Below are 19,714 nucleotides of genomic sequence, written 5' to 3' on the forward strand. Positions count from 1 at the left end.
CTAAGGGGTTGTTGGGTTTTTTTTTATTTCAAAACTGAATTCACTAGGATATAATCATGTACTGAAAGTTATGCCTAAGCACTTTTAGAGCCTGCCATGTGCTCAAGTGCTTTAGTAAATCAGGACTTCTGTGATTTAATTGCACTAAGTGGATGATAACAAAAAACAACAACAGGAATAAATCGTCTAACTGTGTTAAAGATCATGTGATTGACTCCAGACTTCAGCCATCCCAAGCCTTCAGAAGGGTCAGACGCTATACCCTTGTTCACACAGAGCGATGCCTGCCTCCATAAATAGTGTCATCAAAGTGAAAGGGGCTGCCTCTGAAGTAACCTACAGAGTACGAACATGTGTGCTGGAGCCTGGCCCATGCTGTAAAGTACAAAAGAGAGGTGAGGGAAGGAGAATTAGATTTTAAACAGATACTTGCCACTGTTGAACGGACAAAGGAGATTTATTTGTTAACACTTAATTTAGGCCATGTCTAAATGCCACATTTGTGCGTGTATGAAGAAAAACTAGCAAGAACACCATAATGTAGAGGGAAGAGCTTACTTCAGAAGCAGTTTAGTAACTTATCACACCTGTTGTATCTCATGATAATTACAGTGAAACAACATGGGAATCACAGCAGTCCTGAGACGCAGCACAGACCAAGGAGCAAACATGCAACAGATTAAGGAAGCAGGAGCAGAGCTAGTAAAATTGTAAACCTGCTAAAGGAACACACGGTTGCTGTTATGAGAGCAGCAGCCAGTTTTGTGCAGAGTATTGAGAGGATAATAGCATGGAGGGGTTCATCTGCTTGGCCTGCCTCTTCTGCACAGCCACTAACACAATCCATAGACAAGACATAAATGTCGCGTGGTAAAACCAGCAGATGCTCTTCCAACTGCCTCGCTTGTCTTCAGCTCTCTGAGCTATCACAGAGCAGTGAACATAACCCTAAACTCCATGGCCTATGGTCTCCCCGCTCTGCCATGTAGGAGGACCACTGGGGCCGATCCCCGAAGGGACTGAAGCACCCAGCTGCTGTAGTGGTGTTCACAAGCCTCATTTATGCCATTCAAAGTGCTCAAGGGCAGAGTAAGGATAAAGTGTGAACAACTTCTCTAGCAGGAACAGCTGTGCTACAGCGTACAGTCCAATGCTTCCATGTAAAGTGAAATCTGTGGCAGTTTACCTTAAACCATAAACTGCGGCATTTTAGGAATAAAAGTCTCTGCAGCAGGCCCTGTACCTTTCATCCATGGAGTTAGGCAGACAGCTGGAGATAGTAATTGCCTCAGCCATTGCCTCTGCTGAATGTGTCTCAACCCCAGACAATCATTTTACAAGATCTGTAACTCAGTGTTTGGGAGGAGGGAGTTTCCAAAGGCCTGGAACAGCCGGCACACTGAATGGGAAAAGGATGAAGTGGAAAGCATTTGAAGTCACTTTTCTTTCTTGAATAGAGGCACTTATTTGCAATCCTGAATTTTGTGCCGTGTGAGACTATCAGTATACACACATTTAAACTAATAACTACTTCTCTTTTTTTTTTTTTTTAATTATTTTTCCTATGGATCTGAGCTACAGTCCTTTAATCCTTACTCTAGTAAATAAAACTTTCTTCATATGAGCAGTGACTCTAGACTCTGGCCCACAGTTTTAGTGCCTTGGCCATTACAGTCACCTGGTTTAAATACAAGCATAGAAATTTGGAGTGAATTAAACAAATGGTAGCTAAGAAAGCCCCTACATGAACAAAGAAGAACTGCAGAAACGTATTGTAGACACCTGGAAAAGCCTGTCTCCTATTTGCAAGAAATATATAAACAATGTTCCAGGGAGACAAGTCTGTAATAAAAACTAATGGTGAACAAACAGAATAGTGCACTGACTAGTTCAAGAGGAATCCTTTTATACTTTTTTTTTCTTTGAGGTATATGCTTCCCAAACATTTTGATTTATTAAAACAATTCCTTTATATATTTACTTTGCTAATCAAATCATGTGAATTATGGTAGGCTTTCCAGTTGCAGGAAAAGTACATTGTAGATTCAACATATTAAGTGGGACCCAGTTCTGTACACCATTATGCAAGTGGCAAAATTCCCGTTAATACAGAGAAATATGAAGGGAAAGCAGCAGGTCAAATTTGATTCTACTATTTACAACTATTTAGGAAAAATACGTTATCCAGTTAAAGTCACTAAACCTTAACTCGAGTATTAAGGTTAGGTGGCTAAGCTCTAAGCTGACTCATACAACTAGTTCCACTAATGATATGAGTAAGGGTGTGCAGGGTTTCTTCTGTACGTAATAACTTTCCCAGTGTATTCACTATCCTACGCACTCCATCACACACTTGAGAGATACAAGAGAACATGTATCTACCTTTGACTAAGAAGGGGACTCTCTAAAAGTTCCAAATAGGTCAATTTGAGAGAAAACTTAAGAAAGATGGGTCTGTAGAAATGGAAATACAGTTTGTGGATTCTCCCATTGACTAGGAAGGGAAGGAGGTGAGACCTGATGGCCCAGAGACAAGCCAAAAAGAGGATGTTTTTGAAAAGCTATGACAGTAATTCATTATAGCTGTCAGGTGTTTTCCACCTGAAACACACATTCTCCTAAAGCTTGATTAATATACACCAGAGGAATGTTTTCAAAGTCACACAGAATGATATCACATTGCTTATACAATCACTTTAAATCTGGTAGTACACAAAGCTATAAATACTAATAACAATCTAAAGATTAAGTGTGTAGATACAATTAACGGTTAATTTATCTAAATTGCATTTACCACCTCACTGAGTAAAACATTCATCAATATGGCAGTTATTTGTGAAATAATCTTTCAAACAAATTGCATTCAATTTGTGCTTCTAATCAGCCAGTTACATAATGCAATGTGAAGAGGTCAACTGGAACTATATCATGTATGTACTATATCATCAGAGCAGAGATTAGTCACAATTAGGCACCTAATCCATGTTATCTATATATGTTATCGCTATTGCTATTCTTTTAAATGCTAAAGGACAACAAAATGTATATAGGAAAGCTTCCTTAGCTTTCTCTGGAGACAAATGTTTATAATATTTGCTCGTGCTCAAAAAGTCATAGGATTTGCACTTTGCATTATCCATTTGTTTAAAGGGAGGTTGTTTGCGATCTAAATATAAACTTAACTTCAGCAGTTGCATTCTCTGTTAATTGACTCGTACTTGAGTCCCTTTATGTGATAAACATGCACAGCTAATAATCAATGATATGGCAACCGTGTGTACAGAACAAATAAGAAAAGAAAAACATATTCTGTGTCTGTACTTAACATATGCCAAGCTGAATACAAAGAAGAGCAAATGCATGCTTTAATGCTGAAGTCCTTAAAGGTCATTTGTATTAATTTTTGACACACTGCTATTACACAAAAAATAACCTTTCCTCTCATTGCTAAAATGCCCTTGCCACCGTACCTGTTTAGTTCAGCATATATACTTGTTACAAACGTTTGTTCTCAATCCTACAACTCATTTTCTCAAAGTCTGGGATTTATGGAAGACGGAAATTTTTTATGTTCTTTTTTGTGTTCTTAACTGGGTGGGTGGGAGTCCCTTCTTCATAACCCCTTTGTCATTCTTTCCACTTCATCATCATTCCCAACATCCCAGGGGAGTTGGGAAGTTACAAGGTAAGAGATTCTTGCTCTTCCTGCTCAGCCTGTACTGCGCCTGGTCCTCCAGGCCGGTTTCGTACTTACTCCACTTGGTACTTGCTCCTTTCCAAAACATCAGAGCATTCAAGATCCTCTCAACTGGGAGAAAAAGCTCCTTATCCCACAAGCAAACCGAAAAAACCTCCTGGGTTTTTTTACTGAGTGAAGTACCCTATGCCAGGGTACCAGGGACCTAGCAGGTCGAAAACCTACACCATATCTTCCAAAGCTTACGATCCCTTTTGCTGTTTTCTCCCCAATTCAGTGAAAAAGATGGACTGTTTCATATTTTCAAAGGAATCTTTAGCGAGAGACAGCCCACCTTTCATGCTCGACCCTGCAATCCCGCACATAACCCTGTTATGTCAAAACACAAACCCACCGTTTTGCACCTCTTTTGCTTTCTCCTCGGCTTCCATACACAAAAGCCGATATGCCAAGGTTTGGCTCTCTCTTCCGTAAGCACGTTTTTCCTAACTGGGTTTATAACATGACAAGGCTGCAGCAGACAGACCTGTGCTTCTGCCAGGACCTGCATCTGCACAAGTAGCTCTGCCACGCACCCGATGCCGGGTGGGTGAAGTGTGGGAGGAACCAGCAGCACACACACGCATATCTCAGCTGTTCCTGATTTACTGGAATAATCCAATGTCGTCCTTAAGGAACTGCAGTAGCTATAGGATTTATTCCGGAATAAAGTCTATTAAACCTTTGCAAACTTGGAGGGCTACAGGACCTTTACTTGACCGTCCTGGAGTGGAGCCTACCTCTTACCACAGGAAGACGTCAATTACCCATAACCTCTCCTTTTCCCCGGTATTTTCACCACCTACCTTTCACATTTGAGTGATAACATGTTGGCTCTGAATAGCTCATTAAGACAACTAAGCCGAGTCTAGGTACTGGGAGTTCAGCATCTCCCTGCCCGACTGTGCCACCATAAACTTTTCCCCGACAGCTCCCCTCCACCTCGAGTTACCCATATCAGGGGCTGACTACATCTCACTTTTTTAAAAGACAGCCTTTCCTCTGCTTACAGCCCCCCGGAACACGGCAGGGCCTGTTCTTCTCATTCATTTTTCCGAACGGCAGGCTAGCCGGATGATGATGATAATAATAATGCAGTGGAAGCTACGCTCGTCCCCTGGACCCAGGGTAGCGATTTTAGCAGCAGCAACCCTGCCTCAGAAGCAAGCAGGACACGATCTCTTCTTCTGCAGCGCCCTAATGAAGAGCCAGGCAGGTTTGATGAGACCTCAAGGACCTGAGCACACCAAAACCGGATTTTAATGCAGTCATGGTGCCTGCATTGCAGCCGCCGGCAGCACATGACAGTTGCTGCAGCCAGTGATGGAGCTCCCAGCGTTTAGCATCCGCATTTTAGCTAGCCTGGCTCCCTCTCTGCCCTCTCGCCATCCTCCGCACCCAAAGCAGTTAAGCAAAGAGCGCAAAGGGACCCCTACGCCGAGGCGTAAGGTCGCACTTCAGTGTAACATCATTCTCCAAGGGAAATCTTAAAAGAACAACTATAGTTCTCCTACATGTCAACCTGACTGAAAAGGGGTTTAAATATAAGCTTGTTCTTAAAATCCGTATACATGCACGAAAATACAAAGACGCTGCCTCCAGCGAAAAATCGGCGGAGGAAGCCGGCTCCCCTGCAGCGCCGTTTTGGGGGGCTGGTGAGCGCCGGGGGCCCCCGAGGCCAGCTTCCAGGCGCAGAGCCGCGGGGTGCGCAGGGGCTGTTCGCCGGTCTCTGCCCGCCCCCCCGCCCCCCCCGCGCGGGATGGCGCGGACGACTGTGGCGGAGCAAACGGACTGCAAACAAACTGACCGCGATACCCCCGGCCCCTCCGAGCTGCTGGTCGCCACCGTGGGCTGGGTGCGCTGGCGGTGACCGCGGCGCCGGTGGGCAGGCAAGGGGGCTAGGGCGGTACATGGTATAACCAGTCCCGCTGCTGGAAAACAGCTCCGAGGGGGCTGTCTGACCGGTCCCCGCGGGACCAGGATACTCCCTGCTTGCTTTGCTGTGCCGGCATGAGATGCTGGTCCCCCGGCAGGCAGGGGACACATCGGGCCGGATCCCCAGCTGACTTTAGGCAAATCCGCTGGGACGTTTCATTTCCACTCGGGTCATTTGAGGTAGAGTTCCGTGATTGATGTTCGCTCTTTCGGGATTAAAGGAGAGGGAAACGACCGCTAATCTCAGGTGCTCATAGAAAAACATGTAGCGTTTCTGGTGCAAAACCACTCTAGCCTGCTAGTTGCCTTTGTGTTCCTTGTTTCTTAGCATTACGATGCGCTGGCTTCTGTCTTTGCAGTTCCCCGTTCACCTAAGGCAAGGGCTTAGACTTAACTGAGAAGCACAAAACGCGAAAAATAGAGAGGGGCTAGTGTAGGGGAAATGGATTTACAAACGTATGGCACAGCTATAACTGAGGCGATGGTGCCTCTGCTAATCCGCATCCTTGCTGGGTGAATGCCAGAGTATTACATCGCCATGCTTCGCATCCCTTTTTTAAAGCGAATAAGAAAGTGGGAAGACAGTTTACTCCCTACACCAGAGAGCTCACCCAAATGTACGTTTTCTCATGCAGGCTAAGAGCACGATGCCTGTTATCACCTTACGTACCAAGGTGATTACGTACTAGCAATGCAGGCGCCGTGATCCGCATCCCCTTCCCCACCCCACCAGCCGCGCCTGCACACATGACCGGAGCCGTTCCCCTCCGTAACGAGCCATTTCATTTTGGGAAGCACGTCTTAAACTCGGCTACCACACCACTCGCCACCTGTACATGCACGAAACCCGCAACGGCAAGATCGTGGTGCTGCCACGGCGGCAGTTTTGGGAGGAGGGAGGGTTGCACCTCTCAGACGTTTCCAACACCTACGTTTGCCTCCAGAATAAAAAATGAGCAGCGGAACAGAGGAACATTCAGCCTCTAGGATCAACGGGGTACTGCCGACCTGACCGGCCCTACGATCCTAATGAAGCATCAGTGCTGCCGCCAGCAGCCGCTGCCATGTCCAGAGGAGATGCTAACAATCACAACGATAAACTCTTCAGAATAGTCCGGCAGAGCTTCCTCTCCCTCACTGGGCCTCTGCGTGTTTCATCAGTTTAAGCAGCATAGCTAGAGCACAACCTGGCAATCCCCAAAGACAAGGAGATGCGTTGAGATACACGGTATCTCAGCAGTCACTCTGATTTTTTTAAAATTCTATTTTATTTTAATTTTTTTTAAAGTTTAACTGACCCTTCTGGTCACCAACTTTCTTTGTGGTTCACTGTAAAGATCGCTCTCCAAGAACAAAAAAGAAATCTCGGAGCTTTGATAGAGACTCTGGATGAAATTAAGAACTTCAAACCCCAGATTTTTGAAAAGAAAAACAGATGTCCTGTTTGTTGAGTATAAATAACTCCGTACGTGGAAACCTTTTTTTTACGCTGCATTAAATTTTATTTAATGCTGGGTGCATTTAAACTGTAAAAAAAAAAAGGGGGGGGGGAGGAAGCAGCAAAATATGTGGGTGACAAACCTCTAAATCTTTTTCCCTCTCGAAACAGAAAGAAACAGGCAGACGGGAAACCCTTCATCTAGATGAAAGTGTTCAATGTGTTTCCTAGCAGACCTGGCGAGCCTGCCCTGGTCAGTGAGGCAGCGAGGGGGCTCAGCAGCCCTGCTCGGGCAAGATGAGGGCGGGAGGAGCGGCCGCCGGGCCCGTCCCGCAGCGCTGCTCTGTGCGGGGCGCTCAGGCAGGTGCCCGCCGCCGGGCCCTCGGCTTCGTTCGCTCGGCCCCGCTCGACTTCATTCGGCCCCGCGCAACTTGGAGCGGCCCCCGGGCTGACTTACGTGAGGACGTAGTTGACGCTGACGATGCAGTGCGGGCGGGAGGAGCGGCTGTTGTGCACGATGGTGGCGTAGCTCTGCACCCACACCCAGCCGCCGTGCTTGGCCAGGAAGCGGTAGTACTTGGTGGTCACTTGCCCTTTTACCAGCACTGCGGGGACAAAGCGGGGAGAGCCTCAGCGCAGCTCCCGCCTCCGTTTTGATCGGCCCTGGGAAAGGGGCGCGCGCACACCCCCCCACACACACCACCCCCCCACCCCCCCACATACACCCCGGGTCCCTGTGGGCGACGAGAAGGACTGGGAACCCCTTAGCATCACATCGGGAAGGGGCGTGGACCGATACCTGCGTGGGCAAGGGTGGTGGAGACCCCCGGGCAGGGCTGAAAGTCGGTCCGCTCGTTATCAAAGGTTATTCGGGGAGATTGGTGGGGCAGGGTGAGTACACCGGGGGGGTGAATCCCACCACACCGACATATCGTCATCGAGATTTAATTCTATAAATCTGGCTTTGGGTTTTATCTCTTCTCGTTACATTCTCTGTAAGGAAACTTACCGGAAATTAATATCCTTTTTATTCATCTATCCATGTATTAATGTCATCATGATATCAAAATAGAATAAAGAACAGCTCTCCGAATCGGGCTCACTACTGCAGTCAAAATTAGATCCACAGATAAGATTTGTGAGACTTGGTGGAAGTGGAACAAAAGTATTTGAATTTCACTGGCATGGCTTTTTGGAGCAAGTAAAAAGGGTTTTTCCTAACCGGAATTTGAAGTGAACTGAGCGCCTGAGGTTTGTGCGGAGGAACTCTTGTCCTACGACCGGGAGCTGAGGAGGGAAAAATAGCCTTTCATTGCTGATCCACTCCATCTCCCTCCTGCCTCCAGCTCGGAGTTCAGTCTCTAACGACTTGCTTCATTAAAACCTGATGCAGATTTTGCTTATTCTCCCCTTCAATGAGCTGGTTTTCCCCGTTCCGACCCAGAGATAAACCCTAGCAAACCCAAAGTCCATCTGTAGAGGGAGAAGGCGGGGGTCGAGGGGCAGGGTCTCTACAAGAACATCATCTCCTTACACAAGTGATGCGCGCATCGCAGGTGGAAGGTGTCACAGCCGTGGACGTGGTGGTAAAGGGTCTTCTCTATCAAGTCCTGGGGCTCGTAACCTGTTAGCTCAGCTACCCTGCAAAAGGCACAAACAGCAAATAGCAGCGGGTGAGAGGACAGGAGAAGAGGCCTGGGGGAGAAGAAGGGAGGGGCTAGGGGGATTTGGAAATAACCCCGTCTCTACCTGGAATCTAAGAATATGAGCTTCATGTCTAGGCTGGCCCGAAACATGAACATATTGCTGTGGAGCTTGATCTCCGTCACGGCGCTGGGCGGCAGGGAGTGGCCCACGGCGACCAAGCCAACGTTTTGGTAGCAACCGTCGAAGGGGGACATGTCCAGGCTGTACTGGCGGATCTTCAAGTACCCGCTGCAGTGAATGACCTGCCGGAGACACAGGAAAGCTCAGGAGCTGCCTAGCAGGGGGGCAGGGTATGCTGTGACAGGCGCCCCTCCCCCTCGAGGGGACCCGGACAGAGCCTCCCGCCGCCCCGGCTGGTGCCGACGCGGCCGCCGGGTCCCCTGGAGCCGCTGCCCCGCGTCCCCGCTCCGGCAAAGCGGCACTGTTTGCCGGTTTTCTGCTCTTCTGCTTGGGTTGGGGTTGGGTTTTTTCCATACGAGAGTTCAGCGCTGATCTAAGACCCATTAAAGTCATCGAGGTTTTTTTTTGTTGGGTTTGGGGTTTTTTTTTTTCCACTGACTTAAGTGGTTTTTGGACCACCTCCTAACTACGCTTTTATTATTCTTCTAAAAAGGAAAAGACGCGGAAGTGCCAAGCCAGTTACAACTTTGTAATGAAGAGTGTATGCGTGTGAGAGAAAGAGTTTACATGTGTGCGTATGTCATATGCGTAAGATATGTCTATTATATAGATAGAACAGACGTGATCCGTAGCCAGAATGTATCTTCGGACGTAGATTTAGGTATGTCTCCTAAGTGTATCCTTGCATATGACTGCTGTGTGTTCCAGTCTTACTTGTCTATTATAAGGGTATTTCTTCCTGGAGTAATTTCAACAGATGTTCTTATTCTACAATACATCGTGGCACATCTCCTTGGGTTATAGGTACCCACCTCTCTCTGACGTTGTGCAGCTGACACAAAAGCGGGGAGAAGGTAGGAGAGCAGGGGCTCTCCCCACCGAGGAGTCCTGAGCAGGACCGTGTGAAACACCCTGGCAAAACCCTTGACTTGGAGAGCTGCCCCTGAAGCTGACGAGTCACCCAATAAAGAAATAAATTAACCCAGGGCTCACATTGTGTCACCTGACAGCTTCCACAGACACCTCGGGAACGTCAGTGCTTGTGCGAGGTTCAGTTTAAAAAACAAAATAAAACAAAAAAAAAAAAAACACGGGGAGCTCGATTACTTGGTTTTGTGGTTTGAGCTCCTGAACCTGAAACTCCGAGAGAAATTCTGGCTCCGAGCCACATGACAGAGCACCGCGCTGGGACAACCCCCGCGGGCAGAGGGCTCATCCCCACTCATGTCCCCGTTTTCACCGCCCACCCTGCGTGCTCGGCGCTGCCGGAGCAGGGGCGCGGGAAGGCTGGGGGGAGGGCGGGGGGGGGGGGGTGTCCTGTCCGTGGGCACGCACCTTGTAGCCCCCGCAGGTCAGGCCCGCATTCCTCTTGGCCAGGACGCACTTCATCCTCAGGAAGAAGGACCTCTCGATCTCGTACTCTGGGAGGAAGGAAAGGCAGGGGTGGGGTGAGCCGCGGGCTCCGCCGCCCCTGCGCGGTCCGTTCCGCGTCCGCGCAGGCCAGGCGGGGGCGGAGGGCTGTGTACTTTACCCTGCACAAAATGCGAGTGGTAGGGCTGGTGGGCCGTGAGCACCGCCGTCATCTCATCGTGGTCGGCGGGGTGGATGTACTCGTAAATGCTATTGCCGGTTAGCTCTACCTGTGAGAAAGGGGGGGGAGGGGGCCGGAAGGGGTTCAGCGCCGGCACCGCTCACCCTCCCCGCACGCACCTCCCCTGTCAGCCGGGGGAGGGCAGACAGGTACGGGGTCTAGCAGCCTCCCCCAGCGTACCTGCGACAAGCCCAGGTGCACCGAGGCTGTCTCCGAGATGTACATGATCTTGCCATCCGGAGCCACGACAAATATGAAACCGTCCAACGTCTGCAGAAAAGGATTGGAGGGTGGGAAGTATGTATATATCAATAGGTAGACAGATAGATCCGCCCATGAAGAGAGATAGATTCATGAAGTACCTGTCCCTCGGATTTATTTTAGCAAACAGGCATCCCTGTTTAGGCTGTGATTATTCAAAAAGTTGAAAGGAAATGGCCGAGTCCTGGACAAGAATCCCTCTAAAGCTCCTAGACCCCTAAGATACAACCCACTTCCCAGAGGGGCCGAGCTCAAAAGTAATGCAAAGTGCCTGGGAAGTATCTAAAAAGAGGTCTTGGCTACCCAGTGATTAATATGTTGGTCCCAGAAATCCTGAATACTTCTATCCCATTTCAAATGTCACTGGGGTTTTTAGTGTTTGAACGTTTGCTATGAATGCTTGAACCTTTGCTAAAGGTGACTTTAACCGAGCAAGGAAAATCTAAAACTCTCTGTAGTGTAAATAAGAGACAAGACAATTTACAGGCAAGTTTCAGCAGACGTAGTGGAGACTTCTGGGTGTGCCAAGAGCAGAATAGGCCCCCAACAGCTAATATTCCTCACTATTTCAGACAGCAGTGAGTTTTCAAATGTGTCCTACCTGTTTTGTGTCTATGCTCATACCTGTGCCTGCTGAGCCCTTCTGTCCAGGACAGCCTCCTCCAACTTGTCTCTAGAGCCTCTCCCTGTCTCTACACCACCCTGAGGTTCAGCACATTTGCCAGGACTTGTCATCTTGGTAATAATTTGGGGACAAGTCATGCTCCTGTTCTCTGGTCTCAGAAGACATACCGGGATACCCTGTGAACCCCTCACTGTGGACCCTGTGTTGGCCAGTGCTGGGCAAAGAACCTGGAGGGACCAAACCACAGCCCCATTACAACACATGACATTCAACCGCGACGGTTCATATTTCTGAAGTCGTGTCCGTCCGTCCGTCCCCCCCTGCCCCCCTTTATATTTTATTAAACACATGAACAGTTAAAAATTAGTCAAGGTGGCAATTAAAGGCTCAGAAGAGGGAATGATTTCTTTAATCATTAATACCATATGCCTGTCGTTTCCAGACCAGTACCTGCAAAAGATGGGATCCCAGTTCCCGTCCAACATTATCCAGCGGGCTGGTTCGGCTAGAGTGGCCCCAGGCTTCTCCAAGTCCTGTTTAGTTAAGACACACAAAAAAAGTAAGGTGAGGAGATGAAAAATCGACTCGTGTTGGCTTGCTGAGGAGGATTTTTTTTCCTCCAATATTTTGCTTGTATTCGCACTAAAACATGTATACATATAATCTTTGGGAAAACTATACATGATTTCATTTCATAGAGAACCGTCTTTTGCGGATTTTTTTAAAAAGACCTAACTCATTTGAGAGAAAAATACCAAAACACCTATTTTGAGTTAACGGTGAAGTTCATTCCTAAGTGAAATAGCATGCCAGATAAAAGGGCTTTTTAGTGCTGCCTTCGGCTACTGGGAACCGGCTCCTTGAACTTCAGGGACCCTGGACAACACTGAGAGCTATTTAAAACGAAAGAAAGAGGTGTGCTGTGGGAAGAAGCCTTTGATGTCGAGAGAAGGATGCGGTTAACGTGGCATGACGGTGTCTGGGCAGAGGAACCTCCTGGCGTTGGCCAGGCCAGCGACGCGGGTCGGTCCTGGCAGCACCTGAGCCCTGCCTGCGGGTGGTTCCTCCCGCTGCAGAAGGCAGAGCTCGGCCACAACCTGCCGGGTAATTAGCCAGCAGGCTTTGCACGGGGAGGGATAAGGATGGGCTTAGACCCTCTGCTCGTCAGATATCACTTTCCAGTTTGATCTGTGACCTCCTGCCTCTTTCTCTCTTCGGGGTCACCGTCCTCTCACCTGGAAGGTTTGTAATTACATATTTGGGGAGGGAGAGAGGAGCGACCAGATGCGACTCATCCAAGCTCTCCCCGAGCCCCGTATTAAAACGCTTTCCCTTTTACTGATCCCCACTCAAGCCCACGAAAACAAACTACCTGTCGCTAAACCGAGCGCAGTTTCACGGCTGCGGTAAGGCACTTTGGGGCGGCCCAGGCAAGTCACTGTCCGACGGCACGGAGCGTTCTCCCTCCTGCCCCATGAAGCCGGGTCTCCGGGATTCACCTCCCTCCCCAACATCCCTCCTCCCCGCTGTTCTGGCGGGCGGGATGGGTGTCTCTGCAGGGAGGGATGATCTGCCCCCAAACCGCCCCCCCCCCCCCCGCAAATGAATCTCTCCGGACCTGTCTAATGCTTTAGACGCCGCTTATTTTCTCCTATGCAAAGTGAGGAGGAATAAAAGCCAGATGGAAATTACTCCACCGGAGTAAAACCATTTATGGGCGAAGCCTTTTCACAGTGTTGTTACTGAAATCATTTAAACGGGGCAGTTAAAACCTTTTTACGCTTATGTCATGAAATAAGGCTCAGCCTGACACGCACAGACACTAAGATAAAGTAAAAGGGAGGAAAAAAATACATTGATGGCTGGGGTGCAGATCTCCCGGGGGAGGCGAGAGCCGAGCCGGCGAGGTCTCCCTCCCGCAGGGCAGGCTCGAGGAAGGCAAGACCCCGTTTTCCGGCTATTTCGAGGCAAACAGGCGAGGTGGCGACAGCAGGCAGCCGCGGGCATTCCTCGCTATTGACCGGCTTCACCTAGGTGTTTGCCGGTCTAAACAAAGCTAACGATTTCCTCCGCGCTGTTTGAATGGGGCATCCCACGGCGGCCCTTGCCCCCTCCTGCCTGTCCTCCCCACCACCGGAGCGATGCGCCCCTCTCGTCCCCGCCTTCCTCCCCAGCCCCCCCTTCCCGTCCACCTCTTCACGCCAACTTGTCTCTTCACCGCTCCTACACTTCTCTCCTTCCTCCTTAACTTCACAGCCCTACAGTAAAGCCAGAGGCATCTCTCTGGCCTGGCCCGCAGCCCCAGCGCGTACCAGGGTGCCAAACAGAATCAGGCTCCTTCCCATTAATTTCTCCACGCCAATTAACGGGGACCCAGTGACTTTTTCCTGAGTCCCTGGGCTTCAGCCCTCCATGGCCCCTCCGGAGCGGGTGGACCCGCGGGGGATGCATCGGGAGCTCCGGAGGTACCTCTGCGCCTTCCAACCCCCTCCTCAGGAGCCAGCCGCCAGGACGAAGGGTCACCCCCGCCCCCCGAAATCCGCAAGGAGCTGGCAAATCTTGCGCAGCTTCCAGGGGAAAGGAGAAAAAAACACTGCAGCTTTGTTCTTCCCGAGCTTCTCGGAGGTTTCTCTGCTGGGGAGCCAGGACGGCCCGTCAGAGCGAAGGCGGCCAAGGGCCGATCCTTGAGACGTGTGTGTCGTCCCCCCCCCCGCCACCCCCAGGGAGGGAAATCTGAATGACAGGTTTCTGTATTCAGCGCTAAATCTGCGCTCCCCGCCTATGATTTAAGTTGTTTATTAATCGAAGTTTACGGCTCTAATTATTCCTTTTCTCAATGGGAAAATAACCCGACCCCGGCGGGTTAATGAACAGCTCATGGGCTGTGCAGGTTAACCTCCCCCCGGGAAGGCGGGTCTTCACGGGGCGCTGAACTCCTCATTGTGTTTCAGGTGGAAACCCCGCGTTGCTGGGCTGTGTCTGTTAATGGTTTATAATTAAACGTTTTCACTTCTCTACCTGAACCGGCTTTTTGAAATCCTATCACATGAGACGATTCTTTGTGTCCTTCCCAGATGTTTCAGCACTTTCAAGTCCGAGACTATATCTGCTCATTGCCAAGCCCAGCCTCTCCCAAATCGACGGGCTCTCCTGATGCCCCTTAAATAATGTTTTTAAAGATTATACGAGAAAACCTCTCCCTTAATATTCTCTTTTATTTTTTTCCCTGTCTATTCGCTTTAACATCCAATTTCCTTTTATCGAGGAGGTAAATGTGATTTCTTGCACTTGACCTACCGCAGAAAATTCTGCAAATCCTTTGATTGTCTATTTAAAACAAAACAAGGAAATCAGCTCTCCCTTTTACTTCAGGATTACGCTTGGAAACAAGATCTAAAGATTCTCTTGTAATTTGGAGAGCCAACAGCATAATAGGTTTGGAATAGAAACAAGCAGCTTTGTGAGAGGAAGGATAACTAAATCGTTTTTAGGCAAAGGATTTTCCCAGCTAAAGTGGCCGAAGACAAAGCAAAACATAATCTATTTTGGAAGATTTCCAAGATATGTCACATTAACCTTAGCAGATAAAATTTGCTTTCTTCCCTGCGTCCCCACCCCCACCAAGGTCTGGTTTATCATATTTACATAAGTAGCCTTAGAAGGGATGTATCTATCATGGATCTAAGGAGCTAGCGAGCTCACATTTCATTTGGAAATAGAGGCGAAGTTGTACTGTTGCTTAATACTTGATGCATTGTAGAACCATTTCCATTTAAATACCCCCGACCCACGGATTACCTCAATGGACTGGCTGCATGGGTTTTGTAATTTCCTGAAAATGAGATTTCGATTTATAAAACAAGAAACCAATTAGTAACCAAATGAGGCGAAGTAGATCCACTAAAATTGACCTAATCCCACAGGCACCATTTAGGTCAGTTCTTGGCGAATGAATGATGAGCAACCGTCTAGTGTAAGCTCAAGGCATCATCCAGCTGTGTTATTCAAGCAGCAAAAATAAATGGATCGAGCTTTTCTTTCGGAATAAATTTGATACTCTTGACAAAATACAGATTATAGGCTCCTACCTAACAATCTCCTCCACTCGAGGATTTTTTTTTCTAAGAAGATAAACAATTTGGGCCACAAGAAAGTGTCCACTGTCAGGAGGAGGGGAAAAAAAAAAAAAAAAAAAAAAGAGGCATTTTAGCCAGGCTCGTGCTTAGTTTGTGAACTACACTCTCGTTACCTAACAGTGTGCGCCGAGACTGCGCGGATCCTGCTCGGAGCGAGCGTGCTGACTCATCGTTTCTCTCAGCATTTCCCAATGGAAAACCACCGCGCTTTCCACATCAAAAAGCATCTCAATGGGTTTCATGGGTCAGCTACGCCGGGGAGTCCATGTGAAACGCCTTGTCCCCAGCCGTTCCCACCCCCGGCACCGGGCAAGCCGGTCCCCACCGACAGCCTGTCCCCCAAGCCAGGCTCACGGCCAGCGCCGCAGCTCTGGGCTGCGTTGGCCCTGTCCTTCCCCTCATCTTTTGATTGATGCAAGTCTTGATGCCGGCAGCCAATGGAGGGGTTGGGTGGATATCGTCCCTACCCAGTGGCGATATTGTCGCAAGAAGCTCCTCTGTCCCACGGAAGGGGGAAGAGATTCCTCAATCATTTCTAATTTGATCTAGGCAAAGACGGAGGAAGGCAGGCGCAGGGAAATGAGACTCCAGGAGGCCCGGGCAGCTCCTTGGCCCTGGTTGATCCCCGGGTTACTTGTCCCTCTGTGAGCATCTGCAGCGCAGAACCCACCTCGACCCCCTCCTTTGTCTGGCAATAGCAAAGGGGGGCGGGGGTGGACGGTGGGGGTGGGGTGGCCAGAAGATGCAAGCCCTTATCTACTTTGTGTTGATTTGCCGGCTTTTAAAAGCGGTTACTACGATTTCCCCAACGGACTACCCGTCACGAAATCTCAGCGCAATCCGGATTCACGGTAGCGAAAACAACGGCAGAGCGGGCGATTTGAGGTCCCCGTTTAAAAATCACTTAGTGGAGAGCCCAGCTCCAGATCCGCTCCTTTGGGGGACCAAGCTTTGAGGGACAGCTACCTCCGGGGGGGGGGGGGGAGGGGGAGGGGAGGCGAACCCCTGGAGACCCCCCCGGGGATTTTCCCCTGCGCGCTACCTGACCGCACTACCCGGCGAGGCCCACGGGCGCGGTTAGCGGTGCGAGGCCCACGGAAGCCGTGCACACCGGGTAAATGCTGGCTTGGAGACGGGGCCTTGCAGGCACAGAGTTTTCTCTTGTTACTGAGCATGGGAAGAGGGAGAGACGCCGGGGGCTCTCCCGGAGGCACCCCGCTGCTGCGGGGCTGCGCTGGGCGCCGGGGGCAGCAGCGGGGACTCTTGCCTAAGCCGGGTCCAAGGAGCTCCACCGCGCGTTTCGCTTCTAGGCGCTTCTTAAAACCCCCTCTCCGGGCAGTGGCCCCCGTCCCGCTCCGCTCCCGGGGGCCGCGGCCCGGGAACGTCTCCGCTCGCTTTTGTTTCGATGCGTTTGTTTTGCCCTTTTAACAGCCGCTCTCTGCCTATTAAAGATGGAGGAGAGGCAGCTCGCCCGCCGGCCGCGCCGCTGGGGATGCTGACCCCGCGGAGGACGGGGGATGCGGGACCCCGGGTCACCTCCGCTCCGGGGATCGCCCCTTCCCTACAGCACGGAGGCAAGGCGGGCCCCACCGGCCTCCCCAGCGGCAATGGGGAGGGCGAGAAGGGACGGTCTGGGCCCAGCGGAGCTGCCCCGCCGCGGGGAAGCCGGTCCCGCCGGACCCCTCTCCCCTCCCGTCCCCGCACGCCGGCTTCGTGCAATCTGCTCGGCAAAGCGTCCGGCACGGGCGTTTCACCTCCGTGTGCAGCTCGTAAAGCAGCACCTTTCCTAACTCCCTGTCTCCCCATCGCCTCTCGCTGGCACCGCTGCTGCCTTGTATCCCTCCCTGCAGCTGCTCTGGGGAGAAGCGGGGCGCGGACTGTTGTTTGGGGAGAGGGAAGCAGGACAGCTCGGTCCCCATCTTCAAGGCGATAATTTTCCCTCGCTGCCCAGGGAAAATAACAACTAACGGCACCGACAGTCGCGGGGACAGAAGCTGTACGTTCTAGTCACCCGAAAGCGAAAAGGCAACTGGATGGAGTATCGAGGAATTAGCTTGATTTGATTAACCATTTAATTAAATAGTCTATCGCCAGCGCTCCGTTTTGCCATCGCCTGACGCCCGACAGGGCTGATTTCTCAGTTAATTTAACAAGCGGTGGTTAATGATAACTCAAAATCTCGGACAAATGAGGCTTCTGCGAAGGAGTAGGTCGCCGTCGGAGGGTTCAGATGAAAATGGAATAAGCCATGTTAAAAAAAAAAAAAAAAATTGCTGCTCATTTCCAACTGCCTGCGGATGCCATTAGCAAGGTTTTGTAAAGATTTATTATCTCGGTAAATCACATGTGTTCATCTGAAGCAGAGATAAAGTTAGCATCCCGCTTTCTTTATAAAAATAATAATAAGAGGGAGGAAAAGTCCTGTTGACTAAACAAACAACCCTATTAAGAAAACGGTAGTGGAAATAATGTCGAGACTGGTTCACTCTAGAAAGAAATACCAACATTTTGGCACACACGAGGTAACGGAATGGCGCTCTGAAATGCAAACAAACGGAACCATGCCCAAATTGAAGACAGAAAAAAAAATCTGGCAAATTTTCGAGCGCCAACTACTTATTCGCTTCTACAGAAGATGCAAATTCAAATAGCCCTTACTGCGAAGAAATAAGGGAAGGGAAGGGTTTGCACCAATGCACTCGCCAACACACGCTATTTATATGCAAGTTGAAAAATATTCTCCAACATTAAAAAGGGCGCTTGTTACTAAGAAGAGAGAGGATGTTTCTAAAGAAAATATGGGTTTATCAACTCATCTCACTTCGTATTCTTTCTAACACATAAATCTGCTTTTTCAACGACTATCCTAGTAGTTTAGTTCTGCACTTCACATTTTAAGTTCACATCAAAACTGGAATTAAACAGAGAGGCAGCGTGGAGAGTAAACTGCAGCTTAAATGAGAAAAACTTCTGTAAGAAAATAAACACTGAAACCTAATGCTCAATCATTTCCCTTAGCAGTTAGAAAAACAGCATTAAATCACCTATCCACGTGGGAAACGGATTTTTTTTTTCCTGTTGATCTCTTCCTCCTTTAAAATAAAACAACATTAAGGGTTTCAATATTGAAATGTTAACCATCCTGATTCGGCAAAAGTTTATGTAAACGGAGCCTCTACTTTTGTCTCGAAAATCAAACGCCTCTCCGCGCCGAAACAATCCGTCCCCACCAGGACAGATACTGCAAACCCTCCTTTTCCCTCTCTGTTCGCGTAAGGAGAATAGGACACTCCAAATATTCCTAACTAAAAAAGAAAATAAAAACCCAACCGAACAAAAAAACCCTATATATTGCGCTGATTAGGTTGTTGTTGTTTGGGATTTTTTTTTCCCCTCCCTTCACTTTTGGATACTGGCGAGGGTCAGTAAAGAATAAGCCCGCTAGTTACAGTGACCGGATCTTTTTCGAAGGAAAATTCTTTTAGTCCTTCGATATCCTGGAGATTTTCCCAGATATTTTTTGAGGCTACGTTAGTTGCTATTAACTGTCTAATGTTAAATTGCAATTTTTTTATTTTTTTTTTAAATTAACGTTAACTCACGAGTGAATTTATTAGGAAGTTCTACTTTAAAAAAAAAAAATCTTCCTACGGTCCTCAGCGATTTAGCAGATATTCAGCCTCTCCAAAAGTTGTCTGATCACTGGAACTATTGTATGTCTTATAGGTTCTCTCCTCCAGAGGCAGAAGAGTTTTAGCACTGATAACGATACAAGCTACCTAAGCCTCTGAACGCTTTTCGGCTTTTCGCCCTTGACTGTTTTAATCTTCTGGAGACTTAGTAAAGTGAAATCAGGGGTAGAGAGAACAACCCAGGCGTTTTAATAGCTTGTGAGTCATTACGAGAGGGAGCTCGTTGAAAAATCACTGGTCGGTTTATCAAGTTTATCTTGTGCTAGTGATTTGGATTTAGATTTCTGGGGGTGAGAAGGAAACGGCCCCGTTATTCTGTGTAAGTGACTCTCCTGGCATTTTACTCCCAGAATACTCTTGTTTTCAAAACGAACCCGAAATCTACCCACCTTCTCTCTCTCTCTAGGAACCTTTCAGACGTAAAAATATGCAGACAAATACACACCGATTCTCTCCGCCCGTCCCCAGCTCCA

At 49.0% G+C, this 19,714-nt stretch overlaps 1 protein-coding gene across 1 annotated transcript in view; it reads right to left on the minus strand.

Annotated features, from left to right (window-relative positions):
- Positions 1–19,714, minus strand: part of SIM1 (SIM bHLH transcription factor 1) — a 55,517-nt gene that overhangs the window by 31,190 nt on the left and 4,613 nt on the right. Inside the window, exons 3-9 of the mRNA XM_054822435.1 lie at positions 11,864–11,946; positions 10,708–10,797; positions 10,468–10,576; positions 10,272–10,357; positions 8,859–9,058; positions 8,644–8,750; positions 7,567–7,714 (exon numbers count right to left, since the gene is read on the minus strand). Coding sequence (XP_054678410.1) covers positions 7,567–7,714; positions 8,644–8,750; positions 8,859–9,058; positions 10,272–10,357; positions 10,468–10,576; positions 10,708–10,797; positions 11,864–11,946 — 823 coding nt within the window. The remainder of the gene's footprint in view (positions 1–7,566; positions 7,715–8,643; positions 8,751–8,858; positions 9,059–10,271; positions 10,358–10,467; positions 10,577–10,707; positions 10,798–11,863; positions 11,947–19,714) is intronic.

Source organism: Grus americana, chromosome 3 (genome assembly GCF_028858705.1).
Source record: "Grus americana isolate bGruAme1 chromosome 3, bGruAme1.mat, whole genome shotgun sequence".
In the NCBI taxonomy this organism is placed as follows: domain Eukaryota; kingdom Metazoa; phylum Chordata; class Aves; order Gruiformes; family Gruidae; genus Grus; species Grus americana.